Below are 17,293 nucleotides of genomic sequence, written 5' to 3' on the forward strand. Positions count from 1 at the left end.
TAAATCCATTTTCTGAGCCATCACCATAATTTGCAAGCCTCAAGAACAAAGTCCTTCATGCGAAGCAAATGCTTTCACATGCTTCTATAAGAAAACAACTTAGTATTAATAGGTAGCAAGCCCACCTACCACATGCCCCAAGTCTATTTTCATACAATATAATCTCTCACTGTACATGTTCAGATAAACGCCAACCTCTGCTACTAAGAAAAAGGCAATCCATGTTTATCATAAGGACTATAAACAATATAAACTGGTAACAATTCATTTATATGCTTTCTACCACAAACTTTCAACTGCAAAATCATCTATGACTTGGGAACCAATTAAGTAAACAGAAAAACTGAAAAAACCCTCACCAGCAACAACAGCAAGCAAATGTTCTTGAAATCCTAAGAAAATGACAATATATTGAAAAATGGAAGTCCAGAAAAAAAAAGATCCTGCATAGTAGTGGTTTGGCCAGCAGATAATTTGTCCTTAATACCTTGGAATTGTGACCGACCAGTATGACAAATCTTAACTTGTATGTGAAGAGCAGGTCATGCTTCTCAGTGCGCATTTCATTTTACAGCCAGCCCGGCTGCTGTACAGAGGGGTACCCCTCCACCTGCTTCCTCTCCTGGCGCCAACACTTCCATCCTTTCCCTTGGTCTGGCATTGGCACTCTTCTGACCTTCTGGGCAATCAATCCATGCAGCAGAAAGCTCACTGAGGGATTAAACGAATGCCAGTGCAGGGAACTCTGTTTTGTAGTGGGAACTAGCATTCAATCGGCTGAACTGAAATAGCAAAACGCACCTTCACTTTACTTGTAAATACTATCAAAAGGCAAGGAAAAGATAGTGAAATATCTACCTGCCTAGTCTGCAGATTTCCTTCTCTGCCTCTTCATCACATGAGCACTCTAGACCACATATTGAGAGAAATTTAAATGGCTAGCCACAAATAGTATGAAAGAATAAGAAAAAGACAGGAGTTTTTTCCCCCACCACCAAGCTTGCCTGCTTTTCCTGTAAAGGAGTGCAGCAAATCAACCCACAGTTTATCTAGGAAGGCTTCAATCTCACAGGAAGAAAAGCTACACTTATTTGATACCATTGCAACACACTCAAGAATGAAACTACAGAGATACAACCCCAAATCTGAAACTCAGTTCTGGAACTAGATAATTAATTGTGAAGCTTTTAAGTCTCATCACATACAAAAACCTGCAAAAACTGCACACGCAAGAACAAAATACTGGATTTTTGTGAAGCAGATGCGAATTATGACATGCAAAGCAGAAGTATCTGTTAGACTCCTACCAGAAATTCATAAGCAAAATTTCATAAATGTTTTAATAAATCAACCAACCTTTTTGAGAGCTCCTGACTCTTTCCATGCCATTCTATCCTCATGACTGCATTTAACGGAAAGTGCTGCCAAAGCTTGAGTATACAGTAAAGTGAACAGCACTTTTATAATGCAGGTGAAGTGTTCTGTAAAACAAAAAAAGTATTTTTTAAACATTTGATTTTTTTAGCAAATATACTGATTACAGAGTCTGTAGTTATGGAGCTGATGCTTCTCAAATGAAAAGCAAGCACTACATAAAAAGTACAAACCTCCAAAAAATACCAAACAATGTAAATATATTTACTGGCTTTCAGAAATGACTTGGCAGCTATAGTGAACAGAACAAGTACAGGGCTGTAATTTTCCACTGCTCTGTATGTTCATCACAATCCTGATCAGCAGTGACTTCCTCCTAGGAACCTGGTTGTATTACAAAATTATATTTTGTCCAAAAGTTACATCAAGTTCAACTACTGATTGCTGATAGTAAACACTAATTGGGTGCTGTAGATGTAAGCAAATGCATATCCTACCATCTCTTCTGGCAATGATTAGATCATCTGGAGCAAGGTACATTCATACAAATAGTGGAAAAGTTAAGCTCCCAAAGAAATCACTGCAAGAAGGACATTTAGCATACTTCAGTTTCTGTCCCTTCACTTCCAGGTGTGTGGATGCAGCCATTCAAGACTTCAAGACTTGCTACAAATGAATCTTTAGTGAGTACCTATTTTTACTGGACCTCACATGAATACATAAGAAGGACAAAAGACAGACCACCATTTTAGAACTTACCTTCTTTTGAAATATCTTTATTGTTTAAAATTTTTCATAATATCTAAAATATAATTATCTCCTACATATAGGCTGCAGGAGAAAAGCTTTGAAATCCTTTTGGGGAAGCTAGCAACAGAGGCAAAATAAGACTTCCTAAAATTGGAACAAGAAAAAAGTTGGGTTTTTTTTTTTTTTTACTTTAGGTTGTACTTCCCATCCTAAATAATGTGATTTTTTTTAAAATCTAGCCAGAACAAAGAAGTTTCTATCATCACTTATACCATTCCTTAAGCAGAAACAACTATAATACATACCTAAAACAACGTACACAAAAATGAGGGGTTTAGAAAGTTCTCTCAGGCTTTGAAGTAAAACAAAACAATTTTATTTACGTAAGAACCTCACAAAAATTAGGTTAAACTCATTCTCTCTTCCCAAAGGATTTAAACAAGCTTTGTATGTGAAAGTGAAAAGGAGGTGAGGGAGATGAAACTCCTTGCTTCTCCTTTCCTGCATCTAATACCAAAACCCACCACTGGGTTCCACAGCACACACAGCCAGGACTTCAGTACATAATAAAATTTGTGAAATAACAATTGCTTTTTTATGTAACAAATGTTTACAAATCAGGGCAGACATGGATTTTGAAACTTTTTAATGTCACTGAGTATATACAATGAGCACAATTTAACCACCTAAATGATTATTTGTAACTATGTAACTAAAAGTGTAACTTTTTTCTGTATTACCTTATGGACCTTACACGAAACATGACAACAAATGCTGCTATATTTCATCTGCCCCATTCTAGAGCACACAGCATTATAATAATTTTTCCTCTCTGCATTTCCCCAGGAGAATTCACCAGATCCCATGAGATTTTAGGCCCTACTTTTTTCCTCTGCTGAAACCTCCGTTTTGTTAGCAATCCTCCTCCTGAGAAGTAACAGTAAGCAAGCTTTCAGTAAATTTTCTGGGACTGAGATCTACAAGATTAAACCACATGCACTCACAGAACTGTAGAAACTGCCTCTCGGGCCTGAGCTAGAGTCTACAACCGTAGCTAGAACTGAACCCAAGTGCTGAGCTCTGTCTCAATAGCAGGTACAAGCAGTAGAGATCAATTTTACACTGTGGAAGCATGTATCTAAGTGACTGCACATACACCAGCAAAACTAGACTGCTGGTCAGCGTGCACCCATCTGCCACAGCCCACTTCATCTGCCAGTTCTCCTTCTGGTCTGCTGACAGGGTGACATCGTGCTCAACACTGGGTGTCCCAGCACCCTCTAGAACTATTCTATTTTTAAAAATCTGTTTTCTATTAAACATGATTACTCCTTGACCCTATCCTCACCTCAATAATAAGTGTTCAATTCCCCAGAAATATTATATCTGACATATATTATGCTTTCAGAAGTATTCACGTTCTTGTGTTTACTTACATGTATGTGACTCATAAATGACCATGAATTATGTTATTTGAGAATCCAGAGCTGGACAAAACCCACATGCTCCCACATCTGGGTCACTCTTAAGAAGTCCTGACTTCTGCACAAACTTCATCTTGGTGGTTGATTTTTGCCTTTTTTGTTGTTGTTGTTTGTTTGGGTTGGGTTTTTTTGTTTTTTGTTTTTGTTTGTACAACTGCCACAGAATTAAACCAGAAACTCCTATGTGGATTATTACATATTTAGTCTTGTACAATTTCAAAATGCTGAGCATAGGAAGCCTAGTTCTAGTGTCAAACTCAATTTTCACAGATGGTTTTAGTATCTTGAACACAGTATTTATTTTGCTGGTTAAACTACACAGGAGGTACACACTATCTTTCTCATTCCCTTCTTTATAAATTAGTAAATGCTTGCAAATGGTCTGACCTCCACTACAAAGTTGTCCCACAATAAATAACACCCCCCCGAAGATTTAATTTGTAATGTCTTTCTTTGTGATGGGTTCAGATCAATTTTCCTGTCTGAATGAAGAGGCTGAGCAGTAATGACATTTTTATTGCTCTAATCGATGTTGGATTGAAAAAGAGAGCAACACCCATCCAACACTTAATAGGGTAGTTAATGCAATTCCTAGTGCTGTATCTGATGGGCAAGCGATGAAGTTTGAGTCCCCCTTACAGAGCACTCAGTATTTTTTTAAAAAACCCACTGTGTGAACAAAAAGGATTTTGAGTACAAACATGAAGAAGATTTAATACTTGATGAATCGTTTTAGTTTCCTGTAAGGATAAAAATGTGGTTTCTCTGAATGCATCAACATACCTAATAAACGGTACTGCAAAACCAGCACCATTACAGCAGTGTCCATGCTAAAAGAGGAATAAAATATTTCATGGATTCTAAAGCCTGCAGATTCTTCCTTCATTGTTAGTGTTCTGACACTGTTACCACAGCATTCTGCACCAGACTGCAGCAGCACAGAAAGTTCAGGAAGCAGTATGGTCAAATGTAGATTTTGTCACCCCCACCACTGACCTGCCACGTGACCCTGCACAAGCCATTTCACCTCTGTCATGCCTCACCTCTCTACCAAGAATTAACGATATCAAATTCAACTCTTGTGACCTACACACCCATTACAGAAGTTCTAAACAAATTTGTTATCACCTGTTTTTCCTGGACTCCATTCTATACCTCAGGAAAAGAATCATGAAAGACTTTCTTTTTATTCTGCCTAACCATTTTGATGAAAAAAAATTAGAAAGATAAATGGCAATTTATTTCCAATTTAATGCTTCAAAGATTTGAAGTAGTTGTATCTTCTTCCTGCCACTTACCATTTCCCTTTCAACTGCAACATACGCTAAACCTAAGAGCAAAGGCAAAACATGCTGCTGATACATGGTATTTTACAGAATTCTCCACAGGATGCATTACAATTAATTGAATATAATCTTTCCTAGGATAAGGTATACTTTCATAAATGGTGTTTTTCAGCGCTTGAATATAAACTACAAAAAGACCACTGTTTGTACTTTGGCTTTACCACTCCTTTCCCTGTATTTTGGAAGATGTTAGTCTTATTAAAGTTTTGTTTTCTGCTTTTATTAAGTCTTTCCAATAAAAGTTAATCTAAGTTAAAACTGTAGTTAAAAAAAAAAGGTATATTTTTGACAATAGGCTTCGCTACTAAAAATATTATACTATCCTAGTGTTCTCATATTTTAGTAATTTATTGGACATACTTAATCCACAAACATACACACTGATTCAAAAAAACACAACCCACATGTTAGCAGATACAGAGTCACTTGAGCTGAATTTGAACATTTCGTAGTGAGGACTGAACACCTCTTCAGGGGAAAGAGTTTCTACTATACTTTATAAGTTAGGTGTATACATCAAGAGCAAACCATTCCTGTATTTACCTATTCAAAAACTACCAAAACTCAGTAGATATCAACATTGCCACACAGACCCCAAAGCAGATGCTCTGTTCTTTGTCAGTGAAGTAGTAAAAAGATATTTGTTTGTTTGTCCTCATTTTAAAATAGAGGTATAGCTATAAATAATAAAGCCAGAGACCATAGGGTGTGAAATACCCCATCTTCTGGAGCATATACTGTCTTTTAGCAAGATGGACCAGGTTCAGCTGTTCCTTTCAAACAGAAATAAATTTTGGTTTTAAAACAGTTTTGATGTTAGCCATGAAAAAAATGTTCTTAAATATGTATTTAATATTTATTCCAAATTATACTATAAGCTGTCTCCATTGAAGTTGCTGCATTACAGCAACTATCATCTCCATATATGACCTCTTACTATGTAAGACTGCTGCAATTTAAAGTCTGAAATTCAGACTAAATTAGTGTCTTTCACCCTTAGGCACTGAGTTCAACTTGGAAGTATTGAGCTGCCCCTCTAAGCAAAGAGATGAAGGTCAAACAAAGGACACTTCCTTCAGTAAAGGTACATAACAGTTTTTGGTCAGCTCTTATATCTTTACTGAATAGGCTGACTGATAAGGTGAGAAGACAGGACACAGATAAACCTGTCAACCCACAACAAAAATTTCTGTCCAATGCCACCTTCTATAGATAAGGCAGAAGCATTAGTTTAGGACACACAGTAGACCAGCTACGATTTACTATCCTGGAAGTCACCATAAATACAGCCTCATATACATACTCATCTAAATATACATACTTTTGTAACTTACCTTTGTGCAATGGTTGAGGCATTGTTAAAATCTGGATAAGCAAAAGGGATGAGACATCTCTGTAAAGCACAGGAACTTCTGGCAGCTCTTCACTTATCAGCCTACAAAGAAAACCCAAAGAAAATCACTTCTGATACTATAAACCCATTTTTCTTTTTCATATTTTATTTTGCATTTTATTTTAAATAGTATTACATTTGATATCAAGCTTACGGAAACCAAATACCTAACAATTCACTAACTGATCTTGATTTTAAAACCATTTAATGTTACTAATAGATTGTAATAACTCATGAGGAATTTACCACTTGGGTATCTCATTCTTGTTAATTTTAAAACTTTCCAAAACTGCCTGAACAAGTTAATTTCTATGTACAGACTCAAGGAACATTCAGCATTTCACTTTCAGAACTTATGTTCTAAAGTAATAAAATATACTGCATAGTAACATAATAATTTAATTGGTTTTCAAAGCACGGCATTTCACAATTATCCATATATCCACGCTGTAACAACGGATCCTCAAATTACATTGATGTTACAAGGATTGCTCCTGTTGGAAAACACTGAGACTTTAGAAAAGGTATTGCTTTCTTTTACATAAGGAAATGCTGACTGAAGCAGCCATCACAGGTGGGATTATGCAATTTTATACAGTCTTTATTAAAACCCCCTTATAGCTAGAGGGACAGCAAATAAGCACATCAAGATACTGCAAGCTTTTGAACCACTCAGATTCACTGAATGACATAACAGCATCTTGTAGTCTTAAAAGCATAAAATGTTTGCAGATAGGAGGTAGTATTTTTCTAGCTTTGTACAGCAGTATCCAACAATACTCCAACCAACAGTATTATGTAGGTTCAACAGCAGAGTCCAAATGGTGGGAAAAAAAATAATAATTCCCCTCTTTAATTGATTGGGAGCCTGAAGGAGATCTCAAGCAGGAGCAGGCCTGTACAATGCAATATGCATCATCCATTGTCACCTTTCCCCTTCTGCAACACACACAAAAGAAAGTGCTGTTTGGGTTCTTATTCCCATTCGCAAACAGCGGTGGCACTAGCTGGCTGAATGCCAACGGAGTAACCAAGGCAGAGCTGTAGGTTTGCAATACTTATCTGCACTACAGGAGCGTATTGTGAAGTCTACTCTAATGACCCTGGATCTCCCACGGAAAACAGAGTCCTCAACAGATGTGAATCTTGCAAAGGAAAGCATCGCACATTACCGACCTCCCTTCAATTGCCGTGTGATTGAAATGCTGTCCTTCGGGAAGGGCATTTTCTTTCTATCGCTCCTTAGGCTTTTTAATCCTTTTATCTTCCTCTTCTGTCATTCTTATCACTGGTCAGAAACCACAGGAAAACCAGTTTTCCCTCCCCTGGTAGGAGCTTCCCTTACTTAGGGCAGCTATAGGCCTCTATGCCATGTGGCACGTCACTGGGCCCTCCAAAAAAAACCTATCTGAGAATGTCAGAAATCAAAATACATCCACCTGCTACAGTTTCACAGATAGCTTCGTGTTTTATTCCAGCAACCTTAACTGTCCTGCAGGCAAACCACAACCGATGAAGTGTACTGAAGATAGCTGTACTGAAAACATACATATACCCATATTAAGATCTACCCCCAAAAGCAGAGCCTCGCTCTCCTCCTTTCGGTCGTTCTGCAAGATACTGTAGACCGTAGAGTTTCCCAGTGAGGCTTAAGCCCTGCAGCAGTGCCCAAGTTTCTGTATGGACAGAATCAGATTGAGGAAAGAAACATACAAACAAGACATTTAAACCTTCTGTCTCAGCTCTGCCCTCTCAGAGCACAGCTGGTAAACTGTTGTTGGATCCAAAAAAGCACCAAACTCTGATCCAACTCAGCTGGCACTGGCTACTCCATGTGCTTAGCTGACACCTCTGTGAGGGCACCAGCTCCCCTTGGTGCCATCTATCACATGCACAACAGACAAACCGAGCTCCTGCTGACCACATACTGGAAAAGGCTGTCCACATGTGGTGGGATGTGGACGCATGCAAAAGATCCTACAGTACCTTTTAATAAATTTGGGGATACGACCAATTTGTCACTTCTGAGGCATGTAAACAGGATGCTCCTGTTGGAAGGAGACCTCTACATAGTTACTGACCTAATGAATTAACTCAAGACTTCTTTCTACAAAAGGAGGAGTCATCTGTGATAGGAATTTTAACAGGCAGAAGAGTCACATAAAAGGAGGATTAAAAACACTTTTGGTCATACAGTTGACTGGTCTTACAAAATGAAGTCACAGAAAACATGGTCTAACTGGTCCTTTTGAATTTAATGAACCCTGTCAGCTAAAGAATAAACATTATCCATAACACCTTTTGCTATCATCAATCATTTAATAAAATGATTGTTTTTAAACACTGTAACATACATAAATATACATATTTATATATGGGAGTCTCCTACAAATATACTAGAAATCAGTGTATTTAATTCTAAAGATGACAATGAGGGCAAAAATTTGTATTACACTACCAAGTCTCATTTTCAAAATTATACAGGCAATGAAGACGCAAATCACACTAAGTCTCTAATTCTACTCTTATCTACTGCTAGTTCTATTTTATGATCCATGACAGTGAGTTTTAAAATAACCCTCATTATGTAATGACTTTAAACCCATGGACATCTCTTAAATTACTTCTCACCTTGCATTTTTAATTTCTATATAAATTTTGGGGAAAAAATAATGTAGAATACCATTAAGACAGAAAAAAACCCCAACAAACTCCCTCTGGTCACATTTAGTTGAACACCTCTTTCTGACAGGGGTATCGACATCAATATTATTTAACAGTCATGTAACAATTAGGTCAAATACCAGTTCTGACAAAATTAGGAAATAGTCTTATATATACAGAATACCGCGATTGACTGGCAACATCACAAACAAATTAACTCCTTTTCACATGCAGGACCAACTGAATTATTCATCTAAGTTACTCATTTCATATGAACTGGAGAAGTAAAGCCATATTAAATGTCAGGGTTTTAGATAAGCTGCACCCGTTTATGTCAAGTGCTGCAGCGTATGAAACACTTCAAAACTGCTCTGTCATTTGTTAAGAGCCTGAGCAACTTCTTCATTATGACACTGAAACTGGATTTATAAAATGTGTTCAGAAATGTGTTTTATGGAAATTGTGCATCCTGTTAATCCCTGATGTGTATGTGAAAATTTGAAAAGACCGACTTTACAAAAAATTGTGCCACAGAAGCACTGAATAAAAGGAAAGCAAGTATAATTGCAGATGGGACCAAAGTAATATAAAATAATCCAATTGCATTATAGTTGTATTCTGTATCCATTAAAAAAATGGGAGGGAGAGGGGGAAATAAACTCCACAGTGCAATACAAACACGTACAAAAATGAAAAATGCATTGCTTGACTTTCTCTACAGAACTGACCTCTCCTCCAGTCCAAGGTAATCGGGCTGCACCTCTCTCTGTGCCAATACCAGAGCTGTCCGTCAGCTGACAGCTGAGCAGCTCTGCCTCTGTATTCTGCATCCTCCTCCTAATAGAGGTTACACAGGAATCACCTCTTTAGGAATGGATACAGAGGAACAGAAAATTCTGTTCTACTCTTAAACAAGCAGCACTTGTTTATGGCCTTTCCTTATATATATGCTCCCCTTTCCCTCTCGTCTCAGCTACGGACACTTAAAATTTTTGTTTGATGCTAACTCCAACTGATTAATAAAGTTAGAAATTCAATAAATAAATTGGAAATTTTGAGCCTCACACCTCTTCGAACTGTCAGATACAGAAAACCTGAGACAACAAGGATATGGATACAGCTAAACAAAGGCTTAATCAGCTAGGGCAAATTTATACTCTCTTCAGAATTTGCAGGATAAGAAATACAGCCCACAAATCCCAGCCTGCAGAAAGGTCAGGGTAATACACAGCTTCTGACGTTCATGACAAGAAAGCAGAATTCTATTTATTCTGGCTACACTCTAGAATGTAATCACAATTTCGTATTTTCTCTTCATTGTGTCACAGCAGATTTTACAGCAGGCCAGTTTTTCTTGTTATAGAACACAGGATTTCACTGACAGTACTGACATTAGGCATCTCCCATTCTCCCTTTCTCCGCGGTGCCCCCAGCGCTCCCCTTGTCACCCGTTCCTACACTTATTCAAATTATCCATATTTTTAGAAAGGTTTAGTTGCTTGACTTTGTTAATGATGCAGGCTGCCCAAGTGACACCAGCACAGCTGAAGAAGATGGTGAGCTACAGTAAAGGGGAGGGAAGAAACAGCCAAGAGCAAGTATTCCTGAAGCTGGCATTACTGTCAAAACCCCTGTATAGTAACATATGTCCTGAGACACTGGGCTTTCTGGCAGAATTTGTGTGTTTATTGAATAGATCACGTAAGTTCTGTTGCGGCATGTGAATGTATATACCACCTCTTGCACAAACCTTAACTAAGTCCCATTGTCCCACCATCCTACTTTCTGTCTGCCTTGGAGTATCTTCATAAGAACTGTTTTATTTTTCCTATTTCACAACAGGTTCTGTAATGGAGATGGGACTTAAGAGGTTCCCACATACAGTTGCTCATTCCCACCCCTGCATTGCAATTTGCTGCCCCAGTATGACACTACAAACAATCACCAAAGTGATCTAACTTAGAACAAAATATCAGCAAAACACTGTACTAAAAATAACCCAGTATATTTCAGCATTTCAGTTTATCATGCAGCTCCCCCCTGAACAAATGCTTCTACTGCAAAGATCCTTAATGCTTTGCCAAATCGCTCTTTGCTGACACTTTCTGTCTGTCAAAACCGACACAAATATTTCAGCCTTCGTAGAGATGTAAATTCACAAAAATGTATACCCTTTTATTTCAGGTTTACTGTTCCTGAAACTCTGGCTACTTGGGCTAGTCCATTAAATTCACATCTGGGTTTAGTAATTATTGTCTCCAGCTGCTCCTTCTCTGCCCCCTGCCAGAAGCTATTATTCCCCACTTACATCACAATAATTGTTTATTTGATCACCATTGAAACCAGATCTGTCCCTAGTAGAACAATTTGCTTAAGCACAGCCTGTGGGACCAAGAGTATATTAAATGTGACAATATGAACTGGATAGGAGAAAGAACCCACTACACCATTCACAGTTCATCAGACTTAGCTTTACCTCCCCATCCCCGTCCCCCCCGTCCCCCCCCACTTTCAAACAGTTCACATTATTTAGGTCCTTTCTGATAAGGTATCTTCTTGCTCAGAATCTCTCTATTTCTATTTTACCTTGGTGTGACTGCATGAGCTCCTTCATACCTTTCCTCTCAGCTGCTGTTTTCAACTACGGAGCAATCTAGGTACTGTTGTAGAAGATGACACCGAGCAAAAGCAAGGGCTTTGGAAGCATAGTAGAGCAATTCTGTGAGAGTTTTTACAAATTACTTTGATCAGTCCTCCCAGACACATGAAATCTAAGGCATGATTTATAAATAATGATAGCTGGGTTGTGGAAAACCAAGTTAAATATTGTGAGCTCTGTATCTGGCTATTTAAATATACATAAATATTTACAATTAAAACTAAAGTAACTACAATTAAATAAGGGAGAAAAGATAATGCAATGGCACTTCCATTCCACAGGCTTTTTTTGTTTGTTTGTGGGGTTTTTTTTAGATTTGGAAATTATCTTTTTAAATAAATAAGAGATGCACTAACTTCTCTGCAAAATTGCTTTCAACTGAAAGAAAAATTTTAAGTAAAAATTAAATAGAAGATTATAACCTATTAAAGTTATTTGCTCCTATAACTTTCCTGATGTTAAATTGTTTGGAATCACAGTAATATAGTCAGATAATACAGAACTCTCCTCTCACTGACTTTTTTTTTCCCTACAAGTCTTTGCTTAGTGTCTCATGTGCCAGTCAGGGTGATGATTTAGATTACTTGGTTAGCTTCAAAATGGCAGAATGCTATTCATGTCTAATATCTGCAACGGTTCTTTCTCCACCACCCTATTAATCTTCTTCTCTACAGCAGTGTGCCACTTTCTAATTGCTCTGAGCACTCTTTCCTGTACCTGAAAAAAATGGCTATTCTGGATTTCTCAAAAGGCTATGTGACTCTAAGTGTGGAATTAGGTCATACACACCAATTTTATGAATTCCATCTTCAAGTAAAACTGCTACTTCAAATTTATAAAATATAATTATGGATATCCATCTTATGCTCTGATTTACACATCAAAAACATGTCCCCAAGTTGCCTCCTCTGCTGTTTTCCGGGGCCTGCAAACTAAGGTAGAAAAAATGTTCCAAGAAGTGAGCAAAAACATTTCAGCTTGATTGCATTTGTGCATCTCACAGTAAACTACTTCATGGCAAAATGGATGGTCTCTCAGTAACAGCTTCCTAAATTATTTAGGACTTAGTGCCAAATCAGTATCAGCAAGGAGGTCTACCAAGAAATCTTGAAAACCAGTGCAGAAAGCAAGAGAGCTGCTCAAATGCATTTCCAACATGCGACACCTCCTGCAGAGCAAGACAGTGCCATTACTATCCAAGTGATTCAAAATACTGCCTAATGAAATCTAACTTGCAGCAATCTAACCTTGGTATGACCAATGCATGATGAATTCCATCAAGTCCATAAAGGCGAAAAAAAGATGCACGTGCAGAAAAAGCAGCCCCTCTGTTCATAGCTGCTTCCAAAGCCAGCAAGCGTTTCAAATACCAAAACGAGAAGTACACGATCAGACCCACAGCCATTCTGACTGTCAACAGCCTATCAACATGATCTTAATTTTGCCCGGTATGACTCAATCAACCATACACCACATTTATTAACTTTGTTCCACTGCTCCATCTAGGTCAGGGAAGAATCACATGAAAACAGACTCTCAAAGCAGTTTGAATGCAAGCCAAATAACACAGGTTTTCAGGTTATAAAACTCTTAATGCTGTGTTCTGCTAATGGTTTATAAACTAATCTGTTAATCTAGTTTAATTTTGGCAATAATCTAACATTCATTGCAAAAAGAGATCTGGGTCCAAACGGACAAACACTAAAATCTCAAACTAGAAGCAAACATAATTGTTTCAATAATTTTTCCTGATGTGCAGATTAGGATTGTGGCATCACTATTTTAGATCAGTTTCTGAAATCCTACGATGCTTTTCACCTCAGGCTCCTAGAAACACACTGACAAATACACAGCTGGACAGGGACTAAAAAGACAGTCTTATTGCAAGCTACAAAGTGGAGACCTTAGCTGTGAGGAAGATGCTCGGGGTGTCGAGAGAGAAAAAGAAATAAATTACTGTTTTCCTCTTATGAGGAAAAATAATCATCTGGTTTTAGGCAAGAAACCTTTCAGATTCTGCCTTGATGGTGAGAAGAAAAGTGAAAAATCTTAAATCAAATAGGGAAATGAGTCCTTGTGGAACACAGATACACATCTCCATTTATTATATTGTTAATCCTTGGATTTTTTGCTTAAAATAGAATTATTTCTCCCATATACTAGGCCTAATTATGTTGTCTCTAACAGCTATTAGTCATTGCCCAACTTTATATAAATGATTTATGAACTTAATCCTGATGTAAATTTTGTCTAGCATCCACACCAAGAACAGCATCGCACCTATCATCCACTTACTCAATGCTATTAAATTTGCATGTGCTTAAGCTTGCAAGTGGTGTTTTTAAGATGTCCGATTTTATGTAAAAGAAATTTGAAAATTTATTTTTACAAATAGATACATAAAATATTTAGATGGTAAGTTCATCAGCCTACCTCACAGAGAATTTAAATTAAGACAGCAAGTTACTCAAAGCCCCTCTGTAGGGATGTCTCTGGCACAAGGCAAAATTGGTATCTGGTAAATAAAAATACTTGCTCTGAATTCTTATCCTGCATCGGCTGGGTTAGTTTTCTCCAGGGATTGTATGCAGAATCTATACTGTAGAGGCGCATGTGCATGGCCAACACGTGGAACAGCTGATCTGAAAGGTGAAGATAAGATTCGTGATTAGTATATACAGTAATTTGCAGTATTTTACATTAAGTTACTGTCATTTATTTTACAAGATTCTGAAAAGTCTGTCATCTCATTCCACATAAGCTGGCACCCTAACAAGCATATTTAATACATTTTTTTTTTTAAAAAAAAAAAGGTTTTGAAGAGAAGTAAGATTTCAATAGAAGGCAGAGAACATATACGTGTATACAAAAAAAAATAATTTTTTTCTCTCCTGAAATTGTGAAACAGAGAAAGGCTGTTTAGAAAGCTTCGACCAGATCTCAGTTGTTTCAGTGCTCATAAAACACCTGCTCCATGCACTTAAGTTATAGGGTTTTTTAAAAAACTCCCATTTCATATGCTGTTATGTTGATAAGGTTCCATGCTCACTTCACTTCCCTCTCTAGTTTATGCCAGAAGCCGTGATTTCCTAAATATCTCTTCTAAACAGAGACTGGTAATGCTTTTAACACACAGCTTTTATTCCTCTCTCTCACAAGTAAGTTCTGTGCACAACACTTGAAATTAATCTGACGTTTCCAGAAATTCTGTCTTACAGTGGGATCACTTCAGCTCTTCATCCTTAAAAAGTTATTACTCCTTCTGTCTTCATTAGGTTATTTTGCAGGTAAATTTTGGAAGAGAAAAACACACCCAAACTTCTGACCACACCACAATGACACTGAAGCAGCAACAGTCTTTATAATGGCAGAGATTTGTCTATACAACCTGTAGGCAAAGTTTCCTGACATTCATCAATTCAAAACCTTCTGTACATCCACTGTATCAAAAATATCATTTGCAAAAGACTTCTAGAACCTTTTGAGCAAAGGATGTTTTTTTTTTTTAATTCATGCAGATAACTGCAGCATCATACTAAAATGCAGTTTTAGTGTCTCTAAGAATCACACAATCAACACAAATAAAGGCAACAGATAAACCTTTCTCCTCTTAAGCGAGCCAAGAAGGCAGGCAGCATCTACACTGACAGCATTTTTAGAGAGGTATGCACAGAATCACAGAATGGTTGGGGTTGGAAGGGACCTCTAAAGGTCATCTGGTCCAACCCCCTGCAATGAGCAGGGACACCTTCCACTAGATCAGGGACTACCAGAGACTCAGACTGCACCTCTCTTTCTTTTATAATACAGTTCCAGTTTGGGAAAAGCGCATCTCTTTTTATCTTCATAGATTTATACCAAATCATATTTTTAAATATTATTTCCTATGATTTTCCTCACTTTTTTCCTCCTGTCACACTCTATCGCGCTATTTGCTGCCATGTTTGCTTCTCCTGTTCAATTTTCTGGGGTCCTGCTTCCTTCCTCCCTTTCATTTTAACTTTTTCCTTTAATATCTCACCATCATCTTCCCTCCCCACCTTTTATTCTTTCAGTTGATCCCTTTGCCTCCTACTCTCTTAAATCTCTCTCCCTTTTCTCTACAACCCACTTCCTCAACCTACACGCTCACTCACAGGTCCTCTTTTTAAAGTAGAAATAGCAGCTATTAATTTATTTTCCATAAATAGACAATTACTCAGAGGTATGCAATGGCCAAAAAAGTCGCATGATGAAGTCAGCTGACTGCCAGAGCCTGAGGGCTGTAATTAGCTCCCGGGGTTTGTAAAATAATTGGAGATGTAGATGGCTTTGGAATTGATTGCTGTCACCTGCTTTCTGAATAAAAACAGTCAATGAGGACAAAATAAGTTGTCTTTTCTCCTGGCAAGAGATTCTAGCAAAACACTGCTTTGCTGGCAAACATAAACCCGCTGAAAATATACTAATATTCCATCAAAATAATAAAAAAAACCAGTATGCTTTTATTTGGAATGAAACCCATGAAAAGTATCTGTTCCTTCCCTCTTGCCTCTCCCCTACTAAAAGGAATGTCAATTTTTTTCCTGAACTGGTCCTTGCCTCAAAGAGCAATGGGCAACTGTGCAAAACCCCCCCGGCAAAATAACCTAGGATAATTAATTAACCCTCAGTTCCTTTAACAGCAATTTTCCAGAGCTTTTACCACTGCAAAATCAAGCAGGCAAGCATCAAATCCAAGCACTGGAGAACTTATTTGCAATCTCCAAATGTGTAACATTTATGGAATCAAGATGCATTCTAACATCGACTGAATCTGAACAGAAAAATTAAGTTTAGCAGTCTTGTAAGACAGTATTTTGTTTGTGTTTAAGGCGGCTATTGTTCCTTTGCAAGAAAATGTGTTTAGCACATAAATGTAAAGCTAGGAAGTAGGTGATAAGATACAGTTACAATGACCTTTTATGAACTGATTTTTATGAACCGATTTAAAAATCCTAAGCTACTCCAAGGCAACGTGGCAGAGCTGGGGCACCCAAGGGCTAACAGCGTCCCTGCATGGGGCTGCCACCCACCGAGCCACTAACACAGGCTTCCCACTTCTCTGGTGCTTCCATACTCGCAGTTCTGAGAAGATCTCTAACAATCAGCAACAACTACGGACTAGCCAGAGGAAGATATAGAGGTTTATTTCTTCACAAACACTTTTCTGTTTGACATCACTTGGACTCCAGTTCTTTTACTTCAAATTTACTACGATTATGGATCATTGGAGAAAGTCAAGGAAAACACCAGAGTACAGAAAATCTAGAACTGGCAACTCTTCTGTGCGTTGTGCTTGGTGTTTCACCACATTCTTATGCTTGAGGACTGGCAGAAATCTGCCTTGGGCCAAACGAATACCAGAGGCTTTTCCCCCCTGTATTTGTGTGAACGCATCATTCCAAAACGTAAACACAAAAATACAGAATATCCTCCCACTTTCTTACATCCTACTTAGAAGCTTTAAAATACAATTATTTTTTTTTTTTTTAGCGAGTAGCAGCAAAACATTAACATGACAACAGCCCACAAAACCCACCCTGGCTAGCCTTGCCAAGAAGGGAAGGGCAGGCTAAGGGCAGGCTGTAATCCCAGCCCGCAC

The 17,293-nt window shown here is 37.8% G+C and overlaps 1 protein-coding gene across 11 annotated transcripts in view; it reads right to left on the bottom strand.

The window, feature by feature from the left end:
- The window catches only part of UBR3 (ubiquitin protein ligase E3 component n-recognin 3), a 117,196-nt gene that overhangs the window by 10,408 nt on the left and 89,495 nt on the right, over nucleotides 1-17,293 (bottom strand). For 8 of the 11 annotated variants that reach the window (XM_055719044.1, XM_055719043.1, XM_055719035.1 and 5 more), the window contains 3 exons: nucleotides 14,138-14,312; nucleotides 6,289-6,389; nucleotides 1,357-1,481 (listed from right to left, as the gene is read on the bottom strand). In XM_055719044.1, coding sequence (XP_055575019.1) covers nucleotides 1,357-1,481; nucleotides 6,289-6,389; nucleotides 14,138-14,312 — 401 coding nt within the window. The remainder of the gene's footprint in view (nucleotides 1-1,356; nucleotides 1,482-6,288; nucleotides 6,390-14,137; nucleotides 14,313-17,293) is intronic. The other 3 variants (XM_055719041.1, XM_055719040.1, XM_055719042.1) reach the window with 1 other exon arrangement.

This window comes from Falco cherrug, chromosome 8 (genome assembly GCF_023634085.1).
Source record: "Falco cherrug isolate bFalChe1 chromosome 8, bFalChe1.pri, whole genome shotgun sequence".
In the NCBI taxonomy this organism is placed as follows: domain Eukaryota; kingdom Metazoa; phylum Chordata; class Aves; order Falconiformes; family Falconidae; genus Falco; species Falco cherrug.